This window comes from Meles meles, chromosome 7 (assembly GCF_922984935.1).
Source record: "Meles meles chromosome 7, mMelMel3.1 paternal haplotype, whole genome shotgun sequence".
Lineage (NCBI taxonomy): Eukaryota > Metazoa > Chordata > Mammalia > Carnivora > Mustelidae > Meles > Meles meles.
This window is the reverse complement of record NC_060072.1, coordinates 71,319,161-71,345,102: the sequence shown is the minus strand read 5'-3', so window position 1 is coordinate 71,345,102 and position 25,942 is coordinate 71,319,161. Positions and strand designations below refer to the sequence as shown.

Sequence of the window (25,942 nt, the reverse complement as noted above, 5' to 3'; positions counted from 1 at the left end):
TCTTTCCTGAAATGTGATTAGGGAGGAATAGTCTGGACTATTTACTGATTCCACCCAAACTGACTCAAAGTGCTGGAGTATCAACAAGAGTGGTACTTTTTTTTGCTACTGGCTTCTCAGTTTTAGAGTTTGGCAGGATGCTAGTTTCAAGCTTGCCAGCAGCTGTAAAGGCTTTATTCTATTTTATTTCCAAGGTTACAAAAAAAAATGGTATTATTTATAATTTGAAGCTCCAAAGATATAAATATCAAATGGTTAATATATGAACAATTTTAGAAAGGGAAAAATTTCTCCATGCCACATCACATTAACACCGAACAAATCTAGTATGCCAACTCTGTCAAATGGGAGTGAGGTAGAGGTGTTCTTGACCTTTTCCAGGCCTCGAGTTACACTATTGTTCATACTCAATATGGTTTTCTCTTCAGCACAATATTTGCTAATGGGACTTATTTCTACAGTTGCTTAAAAAAATTTCTTTCTGGAAAACAGAACTAGTCTATATGTATATATTGCAGGTGCAGTCTGAGACAACTGATGGTTTTTTAAAAGTGTCTTTTTTTTTTCTTCACTTTAGTAACCAAGGTTACCAAAAAACACATTGGCAACATGTGTTTAATGTGAATAGTAATTCCTTAGGAAAATGGAAACAAAACAAAACAAAAAATATTTTATGATTAAAAACTCAGAAGTTAATGTAACAACAGAGTTTAAAATTCTGCATTTAGAATTTAAATTATTCTTATAATTATATATTTAGAATATAAATATAGCCCTTAATTGTAAAAACATGTTGGTGTTTCTGGATGAATCAATCTACAAAGTAGAATGACGTGGAAATAATACGAAATGAAAAAATTCAGGATCCAGAGTGAGAACACTGTCTTAAAACATATGAAACTGAAGTCAAGAGAAAGATATGCATAAAGAGTGTAAAAACGGCAAATACCATACAAGTGTGAATTTTTGTAGTGCTGAGTTCAGTTCACTTTTATCTAGACTCCGTAGCTGCAATCTACTCCTCTCAAATGGCTTTGAGTATTTAAAAAACTATATCCTATTTCTTCAATATTATAGAAAGAGAGGTTCAAAGACTGGGAATAAATGTTAAAATGTGAAAATTCAAAACATCATTTAGCAGGAAGCTTATATCTGATTTCTAGAATGCTGGGCAGAGTTTCTCAGATGCAGAAAGTACTGAAGCATAGCAAGATATTAATGGGGCAATTTATTAACATATAAATGAACCCAAATATACTGAATTTTACAAAATAATATTCTATATGAATAGCTAAAAGATGATATTCTATTAATTGTTTTCAATTATGTTCTACTTTTATTAATGAAAATATTTCAATAAACTTGCCTTCTCCGAATTTTTTATGGCCATGGTAATAAGGTTCTACAAGATATGTTGCTTAGCAGTCTAGACTCTCTTTGTAATTTGCTATGATTTTTTTTAAAGATTTTATTTATTTATTTGACAGACGGAGATCACAAGTAGGCAGAGAGGCAGCCAGAGAGAGGGAGGGGGAAGCAGGCTCCTGCTGAGCAGAGAACCCAATGTGGGGCTCGATGCCAGGACCCTGGGATCATGACCTGAGCCAAAAGCAGAGGCTTTAACCCACTGAGCCACCCAGAGGCCCTTGCTATGATTTTTATTTAACAGATTATGGTTGGCATTTGGCTATTTAAATTTTAGAAGGTGAAGTATTAGACTGTTTCCCAAGCTAACAGTACACATTTTCAATTCTGGTAAAAAAAGAAGTCATAAAATCACAGACATCTAGATGAATAAGTTATATAAACAGTTATCATAGCCTACTATCCCACATAGTGTAAAAATGTCCTTGTAGTGTTTGTAATGAGGTGGTCATTCCTTCACTCATTCAATCAACAGGTAATGGAATGTTGTACTAAAAGTTTAGGTCTAATAATGAATAAGACAGAATTAGCACCTGCCCTCATAGAACTCACAATTAAAATAAAAGAGAAAAAACACGGATCCAAAGGAACTAGGAGAAAGGGATCTAACTAGGTTAGGCAAGTTTACTCTGATCTGAGTTGGAAGGCATTTAGATTATTGAGGAGAATAAACATTGACAATATAACGCCAAGAAAGAGTATGGTTTGGTCTAAGAACTAAAGGAAGACTACTGAGAAATTAGGCTATAAATGTAGGGAGGATATTGATAATAAAAGACCAACTAATTCATATTAAGAAACTTGAGTTTATCTTAAAAAGCAATGGAAAGCAACTGAAAAGCATATTCCTATCTTATCTTTGCACAAACTGAACCTGAAAATTATATTCATATTATAAAAATACCCTGGAAATGGAAGTTACGAAACTGAAATATAAAGAGCAACTATTGGCTTCAGAAGCACAGAAATAACCTAAGTTCTTTTAAATACCAACATAAATCCTTTTCTATACTTTCTGTGTGTTCTTCTTTAAAATAAAAATGCTATATGGGTGATCTCATTTCTTGGTGTGGCAGGAATATTAAATTGCCTAATTTAAAGCCATGCCCTCCACCCACTCCCAAATGGAAAATCAATGGTACTTACTACATCCAGCCTTATAACTGAAGCCTGGAGGAAGGAGGAATCCTTGCTGGGCAGCTGCAGCCAGAGTCCGTTGATCAGGAGGGAACACGGGAATCATTAATGGCGGCAGTTGACCTTGAACCTGCTGAACGTTATAGAGAGAATCAAAGAGACGAAGTTTTGGTGCTCCATGCTTCCCACCCTCCTTACGTTATGATAAAGAAAACCATTTATTCAATTCAAATATACTGGCACACATGCCCATACACTGGGCCTCAGGTCATGCCTTAGACAGGAAAATTAGAGCACACTATAGTTGGAAAGTGCTACCAAATTTACTTTCTAACCTAAGGAATAATTTCCCTAGATATCCTACATGAAGTACCACTACTTCATACAAGAAAGCTTTTTCTTATTGCCCTAATGTAGTAATGGTTTAAAAATCACCCTTAGGTTGAACTAAAATCTCCTTCTGTAAATCCTGTTAGGGAGGAGGCTACCTTCTAAAACAAACTTAACCAAACTGGTATCATCTTACATATAACTAGCTTTTCATTATTTGAAGATAATTGTCATGTTCACATAATATTGCAATTTTTTTGAACAAAAGAGCTGGCAAAGAAACTTAGAGAGTCACTAAGACTTTCCTCTTTGTTTATAAAAAGGTAACCAGGACCAAAAGAGAAGAGACTCATCCACGGCCAAGGAATGGGACAGTTAGATTAGGTCCAAAACCCAGTCCCTAGAATCTTGTTCTGTGTTACACTTTTGTCTGCATCTATCTTTTTACAATCAGTTGAACCACTCCTCAAACCACAAGGTCTCTGTTTTGGTTGCCGTCTTTGGAATACACATTAATTTGCTTATGTCACTCTCAGAATATGGGGTTCACATCAGGAAAGAAATAACTGAGCACAACAGAATCACTATCTTCTTTGAACTGAGAAGAGATTTCTAGACATATAACCTAATATAGCCATTTCTGCAGCAATATGACATTAGTGATTAATGGAAAGGTTGTCATCACTAAAATAAGTTGGCTTTCCCCCCCACATATTTAATTAAGCAAGATCACCCTGGTGAACAGGATTATTGGTTAGTGTTTGTCTCTAAATATATGACCAAGAATTTAGGATCATACTAAAAATCACATATCTTCATTCTCCTTTACTCTTCCCTTTCCATGCATTAATTAAGTCATTTGGAAAATATTTAATTAACCCCTACTATGCACAAGAAAATGAGATTGCAGTAGGGAAAGAAGAGTGAACAAGAAAAGCAAGATTCATTGTAACGTCTGCCCATTACATTACAGTGGGCACAATGATTAAAAAACAAAAACAAAACAAAAAAACACACACACAAAAAAAAACGAAGACAAAACCCAGGAAAGATTGCAAATTCACTCAGTTCTGAATCCTAACAGCAATACTGAGCCATCTCTCAGACTTGTTTTCCCTTTCTCTCATTGGCACTGAACATTCTTGGGGCACGGGTGATTCTCATAGAGCTCATCGGTTCTCACTTTAAGAGTCTACCTTCAGTTTGCCCATTATTTCACCTTTCACAGTAAAGCTCTGAGCTATTTCTGAGATTTTGGTTGTTGAGCGTGCACTGTGGTTTGGGCGGGGAAATGCCTGAGAAAAAGGTGGGAGGGAGGGGGAAAGAGACACAGAGACAGAGACAGAGAGAAACACAAGTACTACAAGAACGAGAGATCTGCTTTCAGCAATGGCTCCAAATTGGAAAGCATTTCTTTTAGCCAAAAGGTTTTTAAACCGATCACGGCCACCAGAGTGAAACTAAAAAGGAATGACAACAAAACAGGAATACAAAGAGACAGTGTCTTAAGGTTAGCTGTAAGATTGAGATCACTACAGCCAACAATTTTTGAGCATATTGGAGGAAAGATATACCTTACATAGAAACCAATGGAAAGCAATTGATTAAAGACTCAAAATTAGAGAGTGCATATTGAACAAGTTTGTAGGAATAAGTGGTCTAAAACAAGAGATAGACATCCGAAGGCAAAACGGCATGGGTGCACGTTTAGTGCAAGAGGACACCGGGCAGAATGGACAAGAAAGAAACAAACAGCGTATCAGCTCCCGTATGTATTTTCTACTTCGTTGTTTGTAAGTTATCGTATTGTGTACAGCACATCTCCTCCCTTTGGAGGTACCATTGGTTCTACGATGTCCAGATAAATTTAACAGCAGCATTTTAGAGGGAAGAAGAAAGGGACTTCAAATGAAAGGCATGTAAGGGTTATAAGAAGTACCCAAATTTCAGACACCTTAAAATTTCGGGAAAAAAATAACTTCCAGAATTGTAGAAACAATAGGTTCTTGTTTGACTGCAGGAGTTCTCAAACTTGAATGCATATTAGAATGACCTGGCAAGCTCTGAAAAATTCTCAATGCCCAGACTGCTTCCCACACCAGCTGAGTCTGAATCAATAGGGGTGAGAACCAGCTATGAGCATTTTTTAAAGTTCCCCTGATGATTCCAACGCGCATCCAGATTTGAGAAGTACTGTCTTAAAGAATGCTTTCAGTCACTGTTGACAAATCTTTTCGCCTCCTTCCTGTTTTGCGTTGAGTTACAGAGCGCTTTCAGGTATGTAAGCTGTTGAAAAGGAGACGGTCTGACTCTTAGAGGTTCTGGGGCCCGGCGGGTAGAACCAGATATTAAGCTAGATGGCTCATAGAATTCCTTCTAATTGAGTGTTTTATCTGTTTTTATATGTCTCTTTTGTGAGAAACTTGTGATGGTTTGCTTCTACCTAGAGAAGAACAACCAAATCCCTCAGTAGGGTATTCAAGATCCTTCACAATTTGTCCTCAGTCTGTCTTTCCAGATATGCTGCTCTTCAGATGCTCTACTCCTGCCTCAAAGGACCACGAAGAGTTCCTTGCATACTCGGTGTTTTTCCATGCCGGAGTGTGTTCAAAAGTATTTTTCTCCTCTGTTTTGAGTGATTTCTCTTTTCCTTTTCTTCTTGGCAAAATTCTACTTATTTTTCAAAGGCTTTTGAGACCCACATAATGTGTTTGCCTGTGAAGCTCTTCTTTCTTGTGGTGCCAATTTTCAGGCAGAAAGAACTGTTACTTCTTTTAACCTCATAAAGCTAATACAATGCTTACTGTATTGAATAATAGTTACTTGTATAACTCGAGTTTGCCTGATGACCAACGAGCTTATTTAGGAAAGAGGTTGTAACTTATTACTGTACCTCTAGAGCTTAGCACAGTAGCCAAAACTATTATATATATACATAGATAGATAGATAGATAATTCATGAATAAAGAAGAAGAATGAGTTACATAGTCCCATCTTTTAAAATACATCTTTGTGCACCAACTCCCAATGTCCACAAAAGGCCTCTGGGTAACAGCTGCTTACTGACCAGAAAAGAATCCAATTTCACCAAAGAAGAATGATAGCATAAAGTACTGCTTCATGTTCTTATTTTTAAGGCACAGCTAAACAGTCACATTATGATATGTCCATGAGTCTTAGAATTATGTATGCATGAAGAAGTAGAAGAGTAATCCAGATATATTAGAAATTTATCACGTATTTCTGTAATGGACAGATATGTCTGCCTATCATATTCTAATATCATGTTGTTTAATTGTGCCTTTCCAGTATGTTTTAATAATAGGTAAAGTTACTACTCTATCATTACTATTTTCTTTTTCAAATATTTCCTGGATTTTTTTAATATTTATTTTTCCACATTAATTTTAGGATATGGAATTTCTATTTGAATTCATTAACCTGATGGCTTGACAGCCAATAGCAGGCTTTATCTTTTTTTTTTTTTTTTTTTTTTTCTGAGATAATTCGAAGAACTTGTTTTTATTTATTTATTTATTTTTTATTTTTTTTTTTCAGCGTAACAGTATTCATTCTTTTTGCACGACACCCAGTGCTCCATGCAAAACGTGCCCTCCCCATCACCCACCACCTGTTCCCCCAACCTCTCACCCCTGACCCTTCAAAACCCTCAGGTTGTTTTTCAGAGTCCATAGTCTCTTATGGTTCGCCTCCCCTCCCCAATGTCCATAGCCCGCTCCCCCTCTCAGGCTTTATCTTTTAATTTATTCAAATCTTGTTTTGCTTCATATGATTCTTGTAAATTTTTGGTAATTTTATTTTTAAGTTTGTTTAAAAATACTTTTATTTCTGTGGTGTCTAGGTGGCTCAGTCAGTTAAGTGTCCGACTCCTGGTTTCGGCTCAGTTCATGATCTCAGGATTGTGGGACTGAGTGCCACGTCTGGCTCTGCGCTCAGTGCAGAGTCTGCTTGGGATTCTCTCTCTCTCCCTCTCTTTGTGCCCCCTCCCAGCTCCTATACTCTCCCTCTCTCTCTAAATAAAGATATAAAATCTTGAAATATATTTAGGAAGGGAAGGTTTTCTTGTTTTCTTGTGATATTGTTTAGCTAGTTTTTGTGTGCACATAGACTATTTGTGTGTGACAGTTTTTATCCAGGTAAATCACTTAAACCTTAATAACTAATTTTTCAAGTAAAAATTTGAAAATTCTAAGTGATATGTGGTAATGAATTCCAGTGCTTTAAAAAATCTGTATATTCTGAACCTTTTGTCTTATTACAATTATGGAAATGCATTTTGCTTTAGTTTTATAATTTCTTTCAGTGTCTAAGTTTTCCAAGATCCACATATATAGAATAATAGAGTTCTGAGGTTAAGAAACAGTAAAATAAATATAATCCAAAATGTGTGGCTAATCCACATATGCAACTAAAAATGCATCTCAAAATATAGTTGCTCATTATTTGTAGAATCTATATGTGCAACTTTGCCTACTCACTAAAATTTGTCACTCACTACACCCAAATTTACTTGTAGCAGTGCTCCTGCAGTCACTCACAGACATGTGCAAAGGAGTAAAACATTTTGTTGGTGATTTCACCATTTAAAATGCACATAAAATCAATAATAAATACTAATAAGGTGTCTTTAAAAAGAAAGACACATAAAACAAGTTATGTGTTGATCAGGTGATGAAAATGGTGTGACCAAAGGCACTGAGGAACCTAAGTGTACTTTCCCCAGGAACAATAGTTTGATATTTGCTAACTCAGCATTCATGCCAACTTTATAGAACATAACTAGTGCCAATAATGAGTGCCAATTGTATTACTGCTATATCTTAACTAATTTTCAGTTTACTGCTACTGAAATTTGGTCACCTTTTGGAAGAAAAGGACACATCACATTAAAACTGTGTAATGTTTTCTGAATAATTCTAAAACTAGTTTCTTAGAGGGTTAGTAATTCACACCTATTTACAGTTTTGAATATTTCCAAATCCTATTCACTATTAACTTCATGTATTTTCTTTGACTTAATGCACGGAATTCCTTTTAATCTTCTAATTAAGGTTTAAAATGTGTGACATTTATAATTAAGTTTCAATAAAATTGTTTTGTCACAAAATTTTAGTCCTTTTAATAGGTAGCATGTTATTCACTGGTTAGAATAACTACCACAATAAATTTAAGAGGCTACTTCCTTTAAGACAGCATATTATGTTTTAAGATTTTTTATAATTTTACCATATAGTGCAATCTTGCCCTCGAAAATCTTAAGAATCTAACACAAACCAATCACATTACCATATTTGTAAAAAACCAAGTTAATACTTATCAATTATTCATAGTTAAATATTCTATGTAGATACTCTACATAGAGTATTTTATGTAGATACTCTATTGTAAACCTTTTGGTGACTCCCTGAATATACTAATATATCAACCAGATACTTAAAATTATTCATTTCTTCAGTCACATGGCTCTGTTTATGAGCTTATTCATTCAATCAACATTTTCACTAAGCAGAATGTGCACTTTTTTGGTAACCAGGGATATAAAGATGACTTCACATACGATGATGCCTGCTTTCTAGGAGTTCTGGGTCAGTTTGGTGGGGCGAATTGGATAGCTAACTATAATACACTGTCATTAATTCAACAACAGACACTTGTATAGGATATTCTGGAAGCACAGACGGAGAGATTCCTAACAGCAGGAGAAAGCAAGGCGAGCCTCATGGAGATAGGTACATGGGTATAGGGTCTGAATGGATAAGTAGGAGTTGGCCAAGCAAAGAGATGGGAGTGTGGGAAAATAATTCTAAGCAAAGATAAGACATGAGCAAAGAAATAAGGACAAGAAAAAGCATTGTGTGAAGGGGATACCACCTGGGATAGTAAAAAAGGTAAGAGGGAAGCAGTGGTGAGAAGGTCCATCTGAATCAGTTTGTGTATAAGGGTAAGAAGCATGAAATTCCCCATGTAGGCTCTGGGGCACCACTGAGGGATGTCAAAGTAGGTTAGGTAGAATACTCTCCATACTATGATGGTTATATGGAGAAGGAATTTGAAAGACCAAGGGTAGAGACAAGATAGGAAGTGGGCAGGTAGTAAGATAATAGACTCAACTGGGCAATACATTATGAAAGCTTGATCAGTGATAAGAGCGTTAGGAATAAGGAGAAAAAGCCAAGAAATATATATATATATATATATTTAAATGAAAGCTGTTGATAATGGGGGAGGTTATGTATTTGTGGGTATATAAAAAGTCCATGTACCTAAAGTATTTATATATACTCATTATATATGTGTGTGTGTGTGTGTGTGTGTGTGTGTGTGTGTGTGTGTATGAATAAAAGGACAGAGTCAAATATAACTCTCAGTTACCTAGTTTATGTAACTATTTATACCAGGAAAAAAGCACAGATGGGTAGTGATAGTTTTCACGGAAAGATAAATGAATATGGTTTCGCATATGATGTGTTTGAAGTACCTAAATACTATTCTCTTGGAGATACCTTGTTCATAGATAGGGCTCCAATCTGAAGCCAGGGAAAAGATCTTTAGAGGTTACAGTCTGATGAATCACCAGCTGATAGAGTGAACTAAACAATCTGGAGAGGGTCTAAAGTATAAAGAGAAGAGACAGCTTAAAATCATCTTGGTCACAATAATAGCTCAAGGATGGGCAAAGGAAGAGGAATCTACAAGTAGAGAGGTAAGAGAGAAATAAAGAAAATCATGAGTACAGTGTCACAAAAACCAATGGAATTTCAAGGTTGAGTTAGTGACTAAAAGTGGGCCTGTAGCAGAAAGAGTATGTCAGAGAAAAATGACAATATATTCTAGAATTGTTAATCAGAGGATAGTGATGAAGCTAACAACATCAGTTGCATCGCAACAGAGGGTAGAACCATACTGCAAAGGTTTGCAGTCTGAATGAGGAGACACCAATGTAGACTACTGTTCAGAGAAGTTCAAGAAGTTAGGAGAGACTCTGACAGCAGCTACCTAGGGATGCACAGACTTTATTTAGGTAGTAGTGTTTTCAGCACATTTATTGACTGAAAGGAGCAAATAGAAATTGAGACTTTTGAATGTAAGAAAAAGAGAAACTAACTGGTGGACCAGAGTTCCAGTGGAGACTGAAAGGCAAATCGACATGTAGGGATTAGTTTTGAATGAGAATAACAACGCGTTCTCTGGGCCCTGAGGAATGGTGTTGTTTGAGTGGATGTAAGCAGCTATGTTTGAGGCATAGGGAAATGAGAAGGTAAGGAAAATCAGGCCTGAGGAAAGAACTTTCCTCAGTGATGAAGGCAAGGTTCTATGCCCCAAATGAGAGAGATGAGGATTGAATAAGTGAGTTCAGCAGGGGAAAGAGAGTCTAGGATCGTCACTGAAAGAAATGAAAAAGTAAACCATGGACAGTTAAAGGAATGATAGAGGATGCTAAAGCCTTAGGAGAGACGTCATGAATGAGGATGCTGTGGGTCTTCCCTTTCCTGTGATCCTTTTCAGAGCCTGTCACTGTGGATGAGCAGCAGAGAAGGCGAATTCCAGCATCCAGGTTGGGGAAGAGAAAGAGCTTAGGGGAACTTCAGCAAGTCAACATCATGAGGAAACCAAAGGTGGCTTTTGAGTAGCGATGGGCTTCGGGTTCTATCCCAGAAAGAGAGGTCTGGAACGCATTACTAGATGGGAAATGGGAATCAAATACCTAGAGGGACTCCATGATGTCAAAGAGCAGTTTGTGTGAGACCTCGAACAACAGAAAGTTAACTTAGAGTGGTAGATTTGCTTAAACTACATATACAAATGTTAAAATAAAAGGCAGCTACATGATTTAAGTCCTCACAATTACAAATCAAACGCAAAATCTAAAACTTTGAAATGTTCCTCAAGAGTTCAGTGAAATGAGTATTGTCGTGTTCAAGCACACGACATCTTTAGGGATCCGTTCACCTACAAGTGAAATTCAGCCACCTTCAGTGGGGAACACGGCAGCTGTTTAGAAGCACACAGGGACACTACACAGTAGTTTTGGAGAAAATGAAGAAGATAATATCCAAATGAGATTACAAGAGGGGTTTAGGTAGGCAGGAGATAATTACCCAAACCGGAGTAACCAGGATGACAAAGCTGACTTTCTATCATTAGCGAGAAGAGGCATGGGATCGTCAATGACCACTAACAGTTTGTGATTTTTCATTTCATAGACCAAAAAGGAGATTTGTCAGTTTATCCTACCCATTGCAATGATCTCTAGGAATGAAAAAAACTACCCAAAAATGAAGAATAAAGGCCTCCATTTATCTCCAATTAATCTACTAGGAAGACTAAAGAAAATCTCATCGAGAGATGCAGGGACATAAAAACTGTGCTAAAATTGCAGTGCCTGCTTCTCACTTCCCAACAGCCACACTGGGGTTGTATCACCTCTAATTTCATGTGATTCAAGACAAAGACAAAGTAGCCATATTCTTTTAGAACAAAAATGAACAGCCATGTGGATTTTTTTTACATAGTACTCTTCTTCGGCAAAAAGCCACAGAACTTTTTTTAAAAATCGTTTCCAAGGATGAAAGTGACTTTGCCAAGCAAAGTGGCTTCAAAACAGGCCTCAAAAATACTAATAGAAAGACAGATGGTTCTACTAAGAGCTTGGCTGCCAAAGTTAAAAAAAAAAAAAAAAGTAGGGGGAAAAAAAAAGAAAGGAGTGATGCTATTGAAGCTGACTGCAAAGTTATCTGATGACTACAAATACTTTTGTCCCATCGCAAGTGCTAACTCTGCCTCCAGGGCTGATAGAGCCAAACTACTAACTTTGCCACATCCGATCCCCCTGTATTCCCACCCCTCCTAAATAAAACCTGTCAATGCCAAGCCCACAAAACAGTGCAAGCATGCACTTGATTCTGACTGACTGCTCTGCAAAAGCAAAATATTGCATTGAAGGACTCCTATTTAGGAAGAGATCCACAAGGAAAATTGCTTTTCTTTTCAAAACTGCCTGTCATGGTTTCTTTTTCTAATTCCCCCTTTCCTCCTCCTCTCTGTTGCCGAAGGGCCCCTGGGCCCTATGAGTTTAGATGATACAAACTCAATTTGTATAAAGAAGGCAAGAAGCAGCACTACAGAGAGGTGGAGATAGTTTGCAAGGATACAGAAATAATCCAGTCAAGACACAGTGCAATTTTCTTTCCAAACTACTACCGCAATAATACCTCCACTTTATTTCCTTCAGGGCAACTGTCATTTCTTTTTAGCCAGATTGCTACTAGATATAATAGAAACTGAAATATTATATGGTCACTGACTCTTCCTTTCAATGGCTCATTTCACTATTGCATTTTTACTTTTGCACGATGTGTTTATTCTTGGCATTGTTACTGGCACACAACCACTTTCCAGTGATGTGGAATTAAGACCTCTGTCACTTTAAGGCCATAAAATTTCATTCTTAGTACTACGCAGGTTTCACTTGTATGGTTTTCTTGTCTAATAGTACCAGTTATTTATTTTCAAAATTTAAGCATTACATTCTTATGAAGCACCATGTTAATATACATTAAATTCCTATCAAGCAAAACGATGGCATTTCTTATAAGTATACAACATGCTTAAACAAAGTATATTTGCTGACTTAAGGGAAAAAAATCTCTATTTTAAAAGTTGATAATCATAGAAACTCTAGGGTGGCAAAAATATGGTGTTAAATAAGAAAGCAATTGTGAAAGAGTATGGGAGAAACAGTCATTTCATTTGCCAGGGACAATTTTGAGCCGAATTGAAAGGCAATGATTAAAATATCTCATATGATGCATTATTTAGGATTACATTATCATTTGTTTCTTAAAGGCAATATTTTGCGTAGCTCGATAGCTGTTACTTGATAAAACCAAAGTCTTCTTTTATAATCAACTCTATTTGTTTCTTCAAATGTGTGTGACTATTTGTATTACTTATCATGGCTCCTGACAACCAAACAACCTAGTTCACGTGAGGGTGTATGGTTCTCTGTTCGCATGAACAGAATCAGGCTTCACAAACACTAATACAATCTTATTTTATATCATGCGTTACTATGTCAATTGTCATCTACATGCAAATGAAAGACAACATAAAATATAATGGTCAGCATGAAATATATTTTTCAATTATATTTCTCAGGACCTCATCATTAGAAAACTTAATAAAATTCACTATTTATTGATTTATGATTTATAATGTTTTGCTCGATGGCTTATAATAGATTATTAGTGTTTTTTTTTTCTCATGCAACATAAATCTCAGTTCAACATAAGTTCTTTAAATATTACACCTCAAAAAATTATCATGTTGTGGGGAGGGTTAGTGACTGCTAATGTGTACAGGGTTTCTTTTTGGAGTGATGAAAATGTTCCAGAATTAGACAGTGGGAATGGTTACAAAACACCAGGACTATACTAAAAAGCACTGAAATGTATGCTTTAAAAAAAGGTGAATTTAATGAAATGTGAGCTGTATCTCGATTCAAAAAAAAAACAGAATGAATAAACTTTAAAAGATCACATTAGAAAACATACAACTTCACTACTACCTAAAGCAAGGTTAAATGCGCTTTGAAACAGTCATGTCCAATATTAGAATAAAGTTTTGTATTTTTATAAAGCTCTTGCACATAAATTAGTTCATTTATACTTTATCCTGTCTCTTGGAGATCAGCAGGTGAGGTGTTGTTATTTCAATTTTAATAAGGAAATTGGAAAGGAAAACAAATAATTTGGAGATTTACCCATGATGACACAAGCCAAAACTAGAGCCATGTCTAGAACTTAAATTTTTGTCTTCTTAATTATTAAAAAAAAATTGTAAAACAAAAATGTAATAATTTTCTGAAATAAAAATACTGATTTATATGAAAACAGTACAAAAACATCATCAATATTAATTTCCATATATTTGCTCAGCATAAAAAGGATCACATTTAAATTATCTTTAAAAGATAAAATTCTGTTATGTTTTGTGAGATTTTTATAGTAAAGGTAGCATTTTGACTTTGATTTTCCTCTTTGTATTAGAATTTATTTTGCTTTATATTTTCTGTCCACACTGTTTTTTAAATTTTCAAATCTTATTTGAAATCTTATCTTATTTAAATTTTAAATTTAAATCTACCTTAAAACTCTGAAAATTAATCAGAGAAACAGAGAAGTAATAGAATATAGTGCCTGGCATATCATAGAATATTTAATACAGGAATTGCTACCCTAAAAATCCCTACAGATCTTAAACTGTGAGTCTTTGTTGCCTATTTCGGTAGAAAATAGGAAAAAAGTTCTTTGATATGCGACTAAAGAATGATTGAAAATAAAATTTAAATTTTTCCACCTGATTTTTATAAAAAGTACATATAATACTAACATATATTTCAAAGTTTCCTAAAATCATTACCAATTACTTTCACATTTATTAGTTTATTTCTTGCTGAAATATTCTACCGCATTGGTATTTATTCTATGGAATGAGCACCGGATTATGAAATCTTTTAACATTTTCTATTTCTTGCCTATGTTACTTTACACTTCCCTCTTTGGATTTAGGATTATTTCTGGACAGATCTTTTATTCTTCGACCTGTTTTCAAAGTAGAGACAAGGAGGTGAGGCTGAAAACTTCACCTGACTTCCATCTACTCAAGAACTGCTTTTTCCTCAAAACCCAACTGCAGCATCTCTGCCTTTTTAAAGACTACAAACTCCCCAAGCAAAATATATTCATTCATGTGTTGAGTGCCCACTTTGTGCTAGGTACTGCTCTCATGTCTAGGAATTTTGCAAATAATAAGACAGACAAACACTACGAACGAGGAAAAAGAAAGCTGGGCTGCAAGTTTAAATATGGGATCAATGAATGATAACAGTGTCATAATGATCTGGAGGAACTGATGCAATAAACCTCAGTAATCTGGGGGAAAGTGTTCCAGGCAAATGGAAGAGGAGATGCTGAACACCTAAGGTAATAGGGCGTCTGGGTGGCTCTTGATTTGGGCTCGGATCAAGATCTCAGGGTTGTGAGATTGAGACCGGAGTGGGGCATGACACTCAGCAGGGGGTCTGCTTAATATTCTCTCTGTCCCTCTCCCTGTGCCCCTCCCCTCCACCAAATCTCTCCCTCTCAAAAAAAAAAAAACAACCAAACAAACAAAAAGCCCTAAGGTAATAGTGAGCATGCTGTGTTCAACAAATCATTTCTTTCTGCCTCTACTCCATATAAGGATTCCACTAGGTTGAAATTACTTGTGTCTATCTCCACAAGTAAACTGCCCTAAGGGCAGCATATTGAGAACTCATGTTGGCATTCACAATATCCAGCTTACTGTCTAGCATATAGTACATGTGCAATTTATGTCAATTGCACCAATTATTTTAAAAGACAATTACTGTTAGGAAAGGGTACTCGTGTTTCAGTCTCAGTTTTTTTATAAGAGTAACTAGTTTATTAAAACATTTCTTTTGTATCCTGGATTTTAGGCTTTATTTCATTTTCATTCATTTTTCCCCAAAGTTAATGCCCTGAAACATGGCATATAGCTATGTTTTTTTACCCCCAATCCATTACCTTCCTCAGACCCCAGTTTTAGTGTCAATTATACTAAGTCAGGTTTCATGCACTTCATTATTTCTCAGGAGATGAGAGAAATGTCTGATGTGTCCTTACTGAAATACCATATGAACTGCAGTTAGATGTTATTTATGATAAAACTGCAATTTTTTATTGCTCATATGGAATGACTACATACATTAAAAGATTAGGAAATTAGTTCAAATGTGAGACATTGTGTGCCACAATGTCTCACATTTGAACTAATTTGTGCACACAATTTGTGTGCCACTAAATACAGTTGAATGTTTTGCTATTTGTTAGCATGGATCAATACATAGAGCAATGTAACTAAAAGGTATGGAAACACATGAAGAATATAGTTTAATCTGTAGACATGATCTTGTATATGCAAAAAAATTTTTTAGTTCTTGACTAAAAATTCAAGTAATAGCATTATTGTTGAACTATGCATTATTTTTATTTTGTTCAGGAAAATAAATGTAATTATAGTGCTTACAATTTTTTTATTCAAACTTTTCCTAAGGTGTAATTTCAATTTTTTAAAAAAGATTTTATTTATTATTTATTTGACAGAGAGATCACAAGTAGACAGAGAGGATGGCAGAGAGAGAGGGGGAAACAGGCTCCCTGCTAAGCAGGGAGCCCAATGTGGGGCTCAATCCCAGGACCCTGAGATCATGACCTGAGCCGAAGGCAGAGGCTTAACCCACTGAGCCACCCAGGTGCCCCAAAATTTCAATTTTTTAGCTAGGAGGTACTACACTGATGTGAATGGCTAGTATGCTAGAGTTTGTTTATTCGTAGCATGCAAAGAGTACACAGAGTCAGTAATGAAAAACATTATATGCATGGGAAGAATCCCTCACAGCAAGTATTCCTGCAAACAAAACCAAAAATAATATTTCAAACATCTTCCTCAAATGCAATCATATTAGGGCAGGTTAATGTCTAGTTCCATTCCTTAGGATGTGAAAAATCCCTGTTCTTTGAATGATAATGGACACTGCCTCATAGTCTCTGTTGGAACTTGGTACTCAGATGCTTGTCTAGCTCTACCATAGTTGAAGACATTCTAGCAGTAAGCCACTCACTAGAACATTTGTCACTGAAAATAAAATGTGTGAAATTACCAGAAAGGGCATGTTAGATGTTTTTTAAGCTGAAAATGTGAAATATTTTTGTAATTGGACAATCCATTGAACAGAGTGTCATTTATATAATCAAAAGTTTAAAATCTAGTTGAGAAGGAATATTATAAATTATTCCACTGTAAATACATTCAATAGTGGATTGTAGATTACTTGCAAAAATATATGTAAATACAGCTAATTTGACTACTTGGCTAAATTTACTTGATACTGTCCAGCAAAAAGCCCTATAACTTGCCTATGCATAATGACAATATTTAAATAAAGATGAATTATGTAATATCATTGATATTTTGCTAAATCTAGAGACTGCCTTTCTATTAGAGTATATCCTTTATTTGAATGGCTATAAAGTAAGATGGTTAGGGCGCCTGAGTGGCTCAGTGGGTTAGGTCTCTGCCTTTGGCTCGGGTCCTGATCTCAGGGTCCTGGGATCGAGTCCCGCATCGGGCTCTCTGCTTGATGGGAAGCCTCCTTCCTCCTCTCTCTCTGCCTGCCTCTCTGCCTACTTATGATCTCTCTCTCTGTCAAATATATAAATAAAATCTTAAAAATAAATAAATAAAGTACGCTGGTTAAAAGCCTGAATTCTAGTTCTTTTACTCACTGTCTGACTTTAGGCATGCCACAGCTTCCTCACCTGTAAAATGGAGGTGATGGAAGGAGCTATCTCATAAGGTTTTTCGGAGTTTGGATGAGTGAACGTAGAATTGTGCAAAAGTCAACATGGAAAAAAAGGATCATGAGAGAAGCTTAGGGAAACAGAAGAGGTGTTAATATTAACAACCATCGATCAAACACTTTTTGATAAAGGACAGGCAGATGGAAATAATTTGTGTAGTCAGTCCATGTTCTCTTTTCATCTAATAAAACATCTATATAAAACTAGAATTGTCACAATTTTGATGACATAAAGAAAGTATCCCCAGATACTTGAAAAACTATAGTAAAAAAAAAAAAATCCAGCAGACTAAAATCCCTCATTTCATTGACTTTACATTCTACTACTATAAAATAGTAATCATAATAATGAACTTCCATTATTCAACTATAGACTTAACTTGAGTCTGTAATTCAAATCAAAACTTCCTATATGATTAGCGAAAGCCGAAGCTACAAAATTAAAAATAAGTGGTCTCTGGTTTGCACTGCCTCCTGGAATCTGGCAGCATAATTCAGTACCATAGACCATACATCACTGATTTAGATACTATAACTTCCCACAGATTAAGTTCAGCCAAACATAAACTCACTAAAAAACTTAATAAATGAAATTAAATGAAGAATACTAGCATGTGTAAGAGCAGAATCAAGAAGCAACAGATTTAGATACCCACAAGCAGCCAAGTATTAGAATATCAGATACTGAATAAAATAATATTCTTAAGATGTTTAGTTAAGTAAAAGGTGGTATAACAATAGTATCAAATTAAAAAACTATCAAAAATGTTCAGGAAAATTTTAAAAATAATTTTTTGGGGAACTGAATTTGGGAATAATAATATTATTCCCAATAATAATAAATTTGGGAAGTAAAAAAAAATAACTGCATTTTTTCTTAAGATTTTATTTATTTATTTGTCAGAGAGAGAGAGAGCACACAATCAGGGGATGTGGCTGGCAGAGGGAGAAGCAGGCTCCCCATTGAGCAAGAAGCCCAAACTCAGTCTCAGGACCCTGGGATCATGGCCTGAGCTGAAGGCAGATGCTTAACCAACCGAGCCACCCAGACATTCCAGAATAACTGAAATTTAAAACTTATTGAATGGATAGACAGTAATTAGAGATAGGTGATGAGAGAAGTCATTAACTGGAAAATAAATATAAAAAAAAAATCAGCCAGATTTCAGTTCACAGAAAGAAGATGGAAAATGCAAAAGAGTGATTAAGTGCTACGTGCTAGAATGACATGGTCCAACAAATCTTAGTCAAAATCTTAGAAGGGAATAGAAAAAACAGTAAGAGTAAGTACTAGTCTAAAAATTAATGGTTGAGTGTTGTTCCGAATTTGAAAGATATAGACCCATTAGATGCAAGAGACAAAATATATACAAACATAACTGAGAAGAAAATATCACTTAATACTCTTTAATAAAACTTCAGAAAAACAAAGGCAGAGAAAATCTTAAAAGCAGCCAGGCAGAAGTCATCAACCTAAGAATGACAATTAGTTTGACAGCAAACTTCTAAACAGTAGCACTAGAAACAAATGGAGAAATAAAAGAAAATAGCTGTCAATTTCAAAGTGTTTCCCAGTAAACAATTTGAAAAATAAATGCAAAATAAAGGCTTTTTGTTCCAGGAAAAGTCAACTATAAATCCCTTCATTAAAAGAATTTCTAAAGGATGTCTTCAGAAAAAAGGAAAAGTACCCGAGAAAGAATAGTGAAGAAATAGGCAAACATATCAATAAATAAAAATAAACATTCAATGAAAATAATGACAAATGTTTGGTTTAAAAAAGAACCAGACAGAGCTAATACCAACAATAATAACATGGAATATTCATAGTTATAGAGTTCTAGTATTATTTTATAGCCCAATAGTAGGAATTCAATATTTATAAATTTCAGACACTCTTTTACCTTAAGTAGATATGTTAAATTTCCAAGGCAACCCATAAAAAAACCCAGAAATACAGCAGATAATATCTAAATCAATAAAAAGAAAAAAATAATGCAAGAGAAAACTAGAGATTAATACATAAAAATAAAAAGAAAAAATCATACAACATGCAGTGCAAATAGAAAGCATGAATTAAATGAGAAACTTATGTTTAATCATAATAAATGTAAGTGAACTAAGTTCATAATTTAAAAAACAGAAACCAACAGATTTTTTAAAGATTTTATTTATTTATTTATTTATTTAGAGAGCAAGTGTGGGGAGAGGGAGAAATCTCAAGCAGACTCCATACTAAGCATGGAGCACAACATGGGGCTCGATCCCATGACCCTGAGAGATCATGACCTGAGCTGAAATCAAGAGTCAGACACTCAGCCAACTGAGCCACCCAGGCACCCCACCAACAGATTAAGTTTTTAAGAAAATCTAGCTATATCTACTTTATAAGAGACTCACTTAAATTATAATGCCCAATTGTTGAAAAGGTATGAAGAAAGCATATCAAAATGTTAACTAAACAAATGAATAAACAAAGAAGCTAAAGTACCTATTTCAGTATCATACAAAATAAATAATCTTTAATTTTAAAAGGATTATTGTGGATACAGAGCCCTCAGAAATAACCATAAAAGTTTCATTTCATCAGGAAGGTATAATAACTCTGAAGTTATATATATTTTCCTGGAAGTCCAAGCCACCACAATCAGACAAGAAAAAGAAATAAAAGACATCTAAATTCATAAGAACAAAGTAAAACTTTGACTATTTACAGGTAACATGGTACTATATACAGAAAACCCTAAAGACCACCAAAAAACTACTAGAACTAATAAATGGATTTAGTAAAGTCACAGGATACAAAACTAATACACAGAAGTCTGTTGTATTTGTATACACTAATAATAAAGTAGCAGAAAAGAAATTAAGAAAACAACTCCCATTTATAATTTCACCAAAAATAATGAAATACCTAGGAAAAAATTTAACCAAGGAAGTGAAAAATCTGTACTATGAAAACCATAAAATACTGATGAAAGAAATCGAAGAGGATGAATAATGAAAAGATATTCCATGCTCATGGACTGGAAGACAAATGCTGTTAAAATGTCCATAGTATATAAAATGATCTCCGGATTTATGCAGTCCCTACCAAAATACCAATAATGTTTTTCACAGACCTAGAACAAAGAATCCTAAAATTTGTGAGGAACCACAAAGGCCCTTAAATAGCCAAAGCAAAGAAAAAGAATTAAAAATCTAGAGCTATCACAATCCCAGATTTCAAGATACATTTACAAAGCTGTAGTAATCTAAATGGTACAGTTTAGGCACAAAATAGACACATACATCAATGGGACAGAATAGAGACACTGGAAATAAACCCACGCTTTTATGGTCAATTCAACTTTGTCAACTATGACAAAGGAGGGAAGAATATACAACAGAGGAAAGACAGTCTCTTCACATGGTGTTCAGAAAACTGAAAATGCAATAGAATGAAACTGGACCTCTTATACCATAGACAAAAATTAACTCAAAATGATTCAGAGACTTAAATGTGAGACCTGAAACCATAAAAATCCTAACAGAAAACATAGGCAGTAATTTCTTTGACATCAGCTACAGAAACATTTTTCTAGATATGTCTCCTCTGGCAAGGAAAGCAAAAGCAAAATTAAATTACACCAAAATTAAAGGCTTTTGCACAGTGAAAGGAACCATAGACAAAACTAAAAGAAGCCTAATGACTGGGAGAAGATATTTGCAAGTGATATATTTGATAAGGGTTTAATTTCCAAAATATATAAAGAACTTATACAACTCAACACACACGAAAATAATCCAATTAAAAATGGGCAGGACCCAAATAGACATTTTTCCAAAAAGACATACAGATGGCCAGCAGACACATGAAAAGATGCTCAACATCACTAATCATCAGGGAAATGCAAATTAACACCATGAGATATCACTTTACACCTGTCAGAATGGCTAAAATCAAAAAGACAAGAAATAACAAGTGTTGGCAAGGATGTGGAGAAAAAAGAAACTCACGCAGTACTGGTAGGAATGCAAATTAATGCAGCCACTGTGGAAAACAGTACAGAGATTTCTCAAAAAATTAAAAGTAAAATTTCTATATAATCAAGTAATTCCATTACTGGGTATTTACCTCCCCAAAATGAAAACCCTAAATCAAAAAGATATATGCACTCCCATGTTAACTGTAGCATTATAGAAGCAACCCATGTATTCACAGATAAATGAATGGATAAAGAAGATACACACACACAGACACAGACACAGACACACACACACACACACACACACACACACACACACACACTGGAATATTACCCAGCCAAAAAAAGAATGAAATACTGCCATTTGCAACAACCTGGATGGTCCTAGAGGGTATAATACTAAGTGAAATAAGTCAGTCAGAGAAACACAAATACCCCATGAGTTCAATCACATGTGGAATTTAAAAAACAAAACAAAGAGAGAAAAAAGGATAAATAAAAAAACAGAAACTTAAAATATGAAAGCACACTGGTGGTTGCCAAAGGGGTGGTGAGTGGGAAAAATGGGTGAAATAGGAAAAGGGGGAAAAATAAAGTTACACATAGCTAAAAACAAAACAAAAACAAAATAAAACCCTCATCATTTATAAAGTAACAATTACGAACTGCTAAGAGAAATTTATAATAAACCTTCATTATTGTGGGCCATTTTAGTACAAATTTCTTAATTACTAATAGCTCAAGTGAAATTAGTGAAGACATAGCTAATTTGGACAATACAATTAGGAAGCTTAATCTAATGGACATATATAGAATTTACACCCAATAATTACAGAACACAAACACTTTTAAGGCAAATAGGACATCTATAAAAACTGCCCACACACCAAGCTATAAAGCAAGACCCAATAGATTTCAGGGATTTAGTAATATGTAAAATTATGATGAAAGCGTTTTGTTTTAGAAGGAGAAAATGTTAGTTTTTTAAAAAATGGACTCCAAAAATAACAATGTCTCTTTCTGAATGAGGAATTTGTCTACCTTCAGATTCATGAGATACATTTTAGAAAAGACTAAAATATTTACCTGGGAATTGAGTCTATTTCTATGAAAATACAATTTGATTATTGAAATATGATCCTTATTTTCTAAATGTGCTTTACCATTGACAAGTGGGATCATTAAAATTGCTGTTTGTTCTAATTAATGTGTGGGTGGTTGGCAGGAATTAGAGGTTATTTAATATCATGTAATGGTTAGCAATTCAAAACCTATACAGTTTGAAGACTGCACTACTGGGGAAAACAATCAAGAATAAATTTAAAGTCATTATGGTGTGTGTGTGTGTGTGTGTGTGTGTGTGTGTGTGTGTGTGTTTTAAGTCAGCATCACATAACAAAGCTTTTAAATTCTGAACATGTATTTTAAGCTCCTTGTACAAAATTTTTTTTCTTCACTGAAACAACAAGGACTAAAAAAAGTGTGGATGTTCGAAAAAGTATACATGTTATATACAAACATGCTTTTCAAAAAGTCTGAGAAAAGCTTTGAAATGAAATTAATAAGATATTAGCAGTAAAAAAAAAGCAAAAGTTGATATAATCTTGAAAACAAACTATCATTCAATAAGTTGTGTACAGATTTTGATAAAATTGAAGTTTTTGAAATTTTCACCAAAATGCCCATTTTTTAACTGCTTTGAGCTCAACACACTTTTCAAATGAATGAAGACATGCACAATACAGGCAATATCTAGAATAGCATTTTTTATATGTATCAAAACCACATTTATATCAATATAAAATAGTTCACAAGAACTAATATTAAACAATTACTGAGGTAGCTTTTACATAAATTTATAAAGGAAGTAAATTTTAATGTTGGTGTAAATCTCTGTGTTAAACATATTTCTGATTATAGAAGAAGGGGATGCATAGTAAAGATTTTTCAAGGTTTTCGTTATTTGGCCTTAAGTGCAACTGTCCTCATTGCCAGTGGATTATTATTCAATTTATTTCATTGTGTATTTAAAAAAAAATAAAATGAAACCTACCAGAAGCCAGAAAACTTTTATAAAAATGTCTATTCATGTCCTTGAATTAAGTTCATGACTGACCGAGTGAGTCTATCACTCATTCTTGCTGGGTAATTCATTTTTTAAAACTACTGTTTTTCATTTATTAGTCTTGCCATGATTAATACTGTCTACATAGCTACTATTCCTGAAGCTCACATGTGGTTCTCAACACCACACATGTATTTAGCAAAACCTGATCCTCATCACAGGGAGACTCCACTCTGTCAATGGTTCACCTGGAAGAATGCAATAACAGGAGGAAAAAACCCAACGTTTTAGTCCATGCATTTATCAGGAACAGAAAGCATAATAGTTCAAAATGAAAAGAAGTAATACTATTTCAGTTTTATTAGTAACCCATTTTTACTTGACATTTTGTATGTGTTTGCTGACAGTTTTCTTATTAAGTCTTTCCCTGTACTAGCCCTAACACCCCATTGGTTCATAAGTTCTTTTCACCACATAATTTTGAATAGGGAAAAGAAAAGAAAAGAACTTTTCAGACAGTCTTACAGAGTTAAAAATATTGAGGTTAACAAGGGAGTTAGGAAAGATGGGACTCGTGGTAGAAGAAAGAGGAAAAGTGGGTGAGAGAAATAAATGCATGATTAAGAATACACGTAGTATAGGGAAGGGAAAAACAAAGATGCACTTTCAACATCTTCCTAGTTTCAGGGTTATATACTAAATGTAGAAGCAAGATTTCCAGGTTCATTATATCTTTCAACTAGAAATATACTCTACTCTTACTTCCATTTCTAAGCCACTATAGGTATTAAACAGCAATTTACATGTGATTTGCATTTTTTTTGTACTTGTGGTTTTGGTAAGTCTTCCAAACCTAATGACTGTTCCTTTGGCCAGCAACATAAATGCTATAATCACACAATTATTGTGCTGGGAACAGTTTAATTCAGCATTTTGTTCTCAACCACAGAACAATTACTCAACAATGTCGGTTAACCAGACTAGCTAGCTCCCTGGAAAGAAAGAGGAATATTCACAAGATCTATTGTCTTACATAAAGGCAGCTACTAGATCAGCTGAAACTTTCTAGTATTGCTCTGCTCAGTGCTTCTTTTCAGGATCTTTCACGGATCTGTCCTAATGAAAATGACAAACTTGCAATTTGTTCAGTTCTTCTAATTACACATTTGCTTATTTAAAAAAAAAAAAAACCTGAGATTTTTGTGTGTCTAGAATAACAGACCTATAGATAAATGTACTTTTGAAAAGCATTTAATATAATGATGGCTAGTACAAAGAACTGCAAATTGAAAAGTATAAGTTTAGAACTCTTCCTTCCAGCTATGCTGTAGTGCTTAACATGATGGCAAAGCCTTCTGAGCTATGCATGATCCCATCGCTGAAATTACATTATTTCCTAACAGTGCAACGAGCTTAATGTAACCTTCATTCCATATTTTAATTTTTAAAACAGAACCGGAGGTAGCTTATGTAATCATGACAATTAAAGCTTTGTATTATTTTAATATTATTTTTACTTTTTTAGAATCAAATAGTCAAGACCTAAACTTGTCATTATAGAAATATTTGGAGAATCAAATAATTTATGCATCTGGGTACATTTGTATGTATACCGAAATGGTCATGTCCCTTGACTATTTCTCATGAGCACAGACGACTATTGGATTAGTCCTGTATCACACGTCATAGGTGTTGGAAGCTACTGACAGACAAAGCAGTCCGTGGTGAAATGGGCCAGTGAGTAGTAAGGGTGAGAGCGGATGAAAATAGGCTATTCTAAAAGAAAGAGGTCTCCTTTCCTCTCCCCATGTTCTTTTCTCTAGTCTCTTTCTTTGTTGTCTTTGCTATTTCTTTTCATTCTCTCTTTTACTTTAAAAAGTGGGCAGGAAACAGGATAGAGAAATTATAGCTTCAAGGTTAGAAACACCCTAACTTACAGTAAAAATACCCTGAAAACCAGAAAAAAAGCTGAACATAAAGATAACTCTTTTATGAAAAAGTGAAGACAAAAGAAGACTTGACAACTCTGGCAACTTAAAAAAAAATTTAATTGTGTCCATTTATATATTTGGATGAGCAAATAAGAATAATGTAATGAAATACTATATTGATGAGGGATTCTTTATGCCTAGCTCATTCATTCACTGAATTATATTAGCCTACAAGGAGACCCTCAAACACATTGGTTTCAAATATTATTATTAAATACCAAAATCTAATGATATAGATGAGACAGTGAATGCTATTGTGGCTAATGAACAGAGTCAATGTGCTCAATTATTACAGAGTCAAACAGACTGTAACTCATAGTAATATACAGGCCTATTTTAACTTAGAGTCACTAGCTCTTCTAAAATGTCAGGCACAACGTCTTGTACACAATCGACACAGAATTACTTTTTCTTAGGCATAAAATCCATTTATATAAGCCCCTGGTATAATTTCTAATTCTTTAATCCAGGTATTGAAGTGAGCTATAATTAGAGAGCAAACATTTGTAGAACAGAGCATAGTCTATAAAAAAAGAATGCCAAAATAGTATCAGGTTCTTCTGAATGAAAATAACTCAACTCA

At 34.5% G+C, this 25,942-nt stretch overlaps 1 protein-coding gene across 5 annotated transcripts in view; it reads right to left on the bottom strand.

Moving 5' to 3' along the window:
- Positions 1 to 25,942, bottom strand: part of SOX5 (SRY-box transcription factor 5) — a 999,188-nt gene that overhangs the window by 129,829 nt on the left and 843,417 nt on the right. For all 5 annotated transcript variants that reach the window (XM_046013235.1, XM_046013233.1, XM_046013234.1 and 2 more), the window contains one exon: positions 2,572 to 2,692. In XM_046013235.1, coding sequence (XP_045869191.1) covers positions 2,572 to 2,692 — 121 coding nt within the window. The remainder of the gene's footprint in view (positions 1 to 2,571; positions 2,693 to 25,942) is intronic.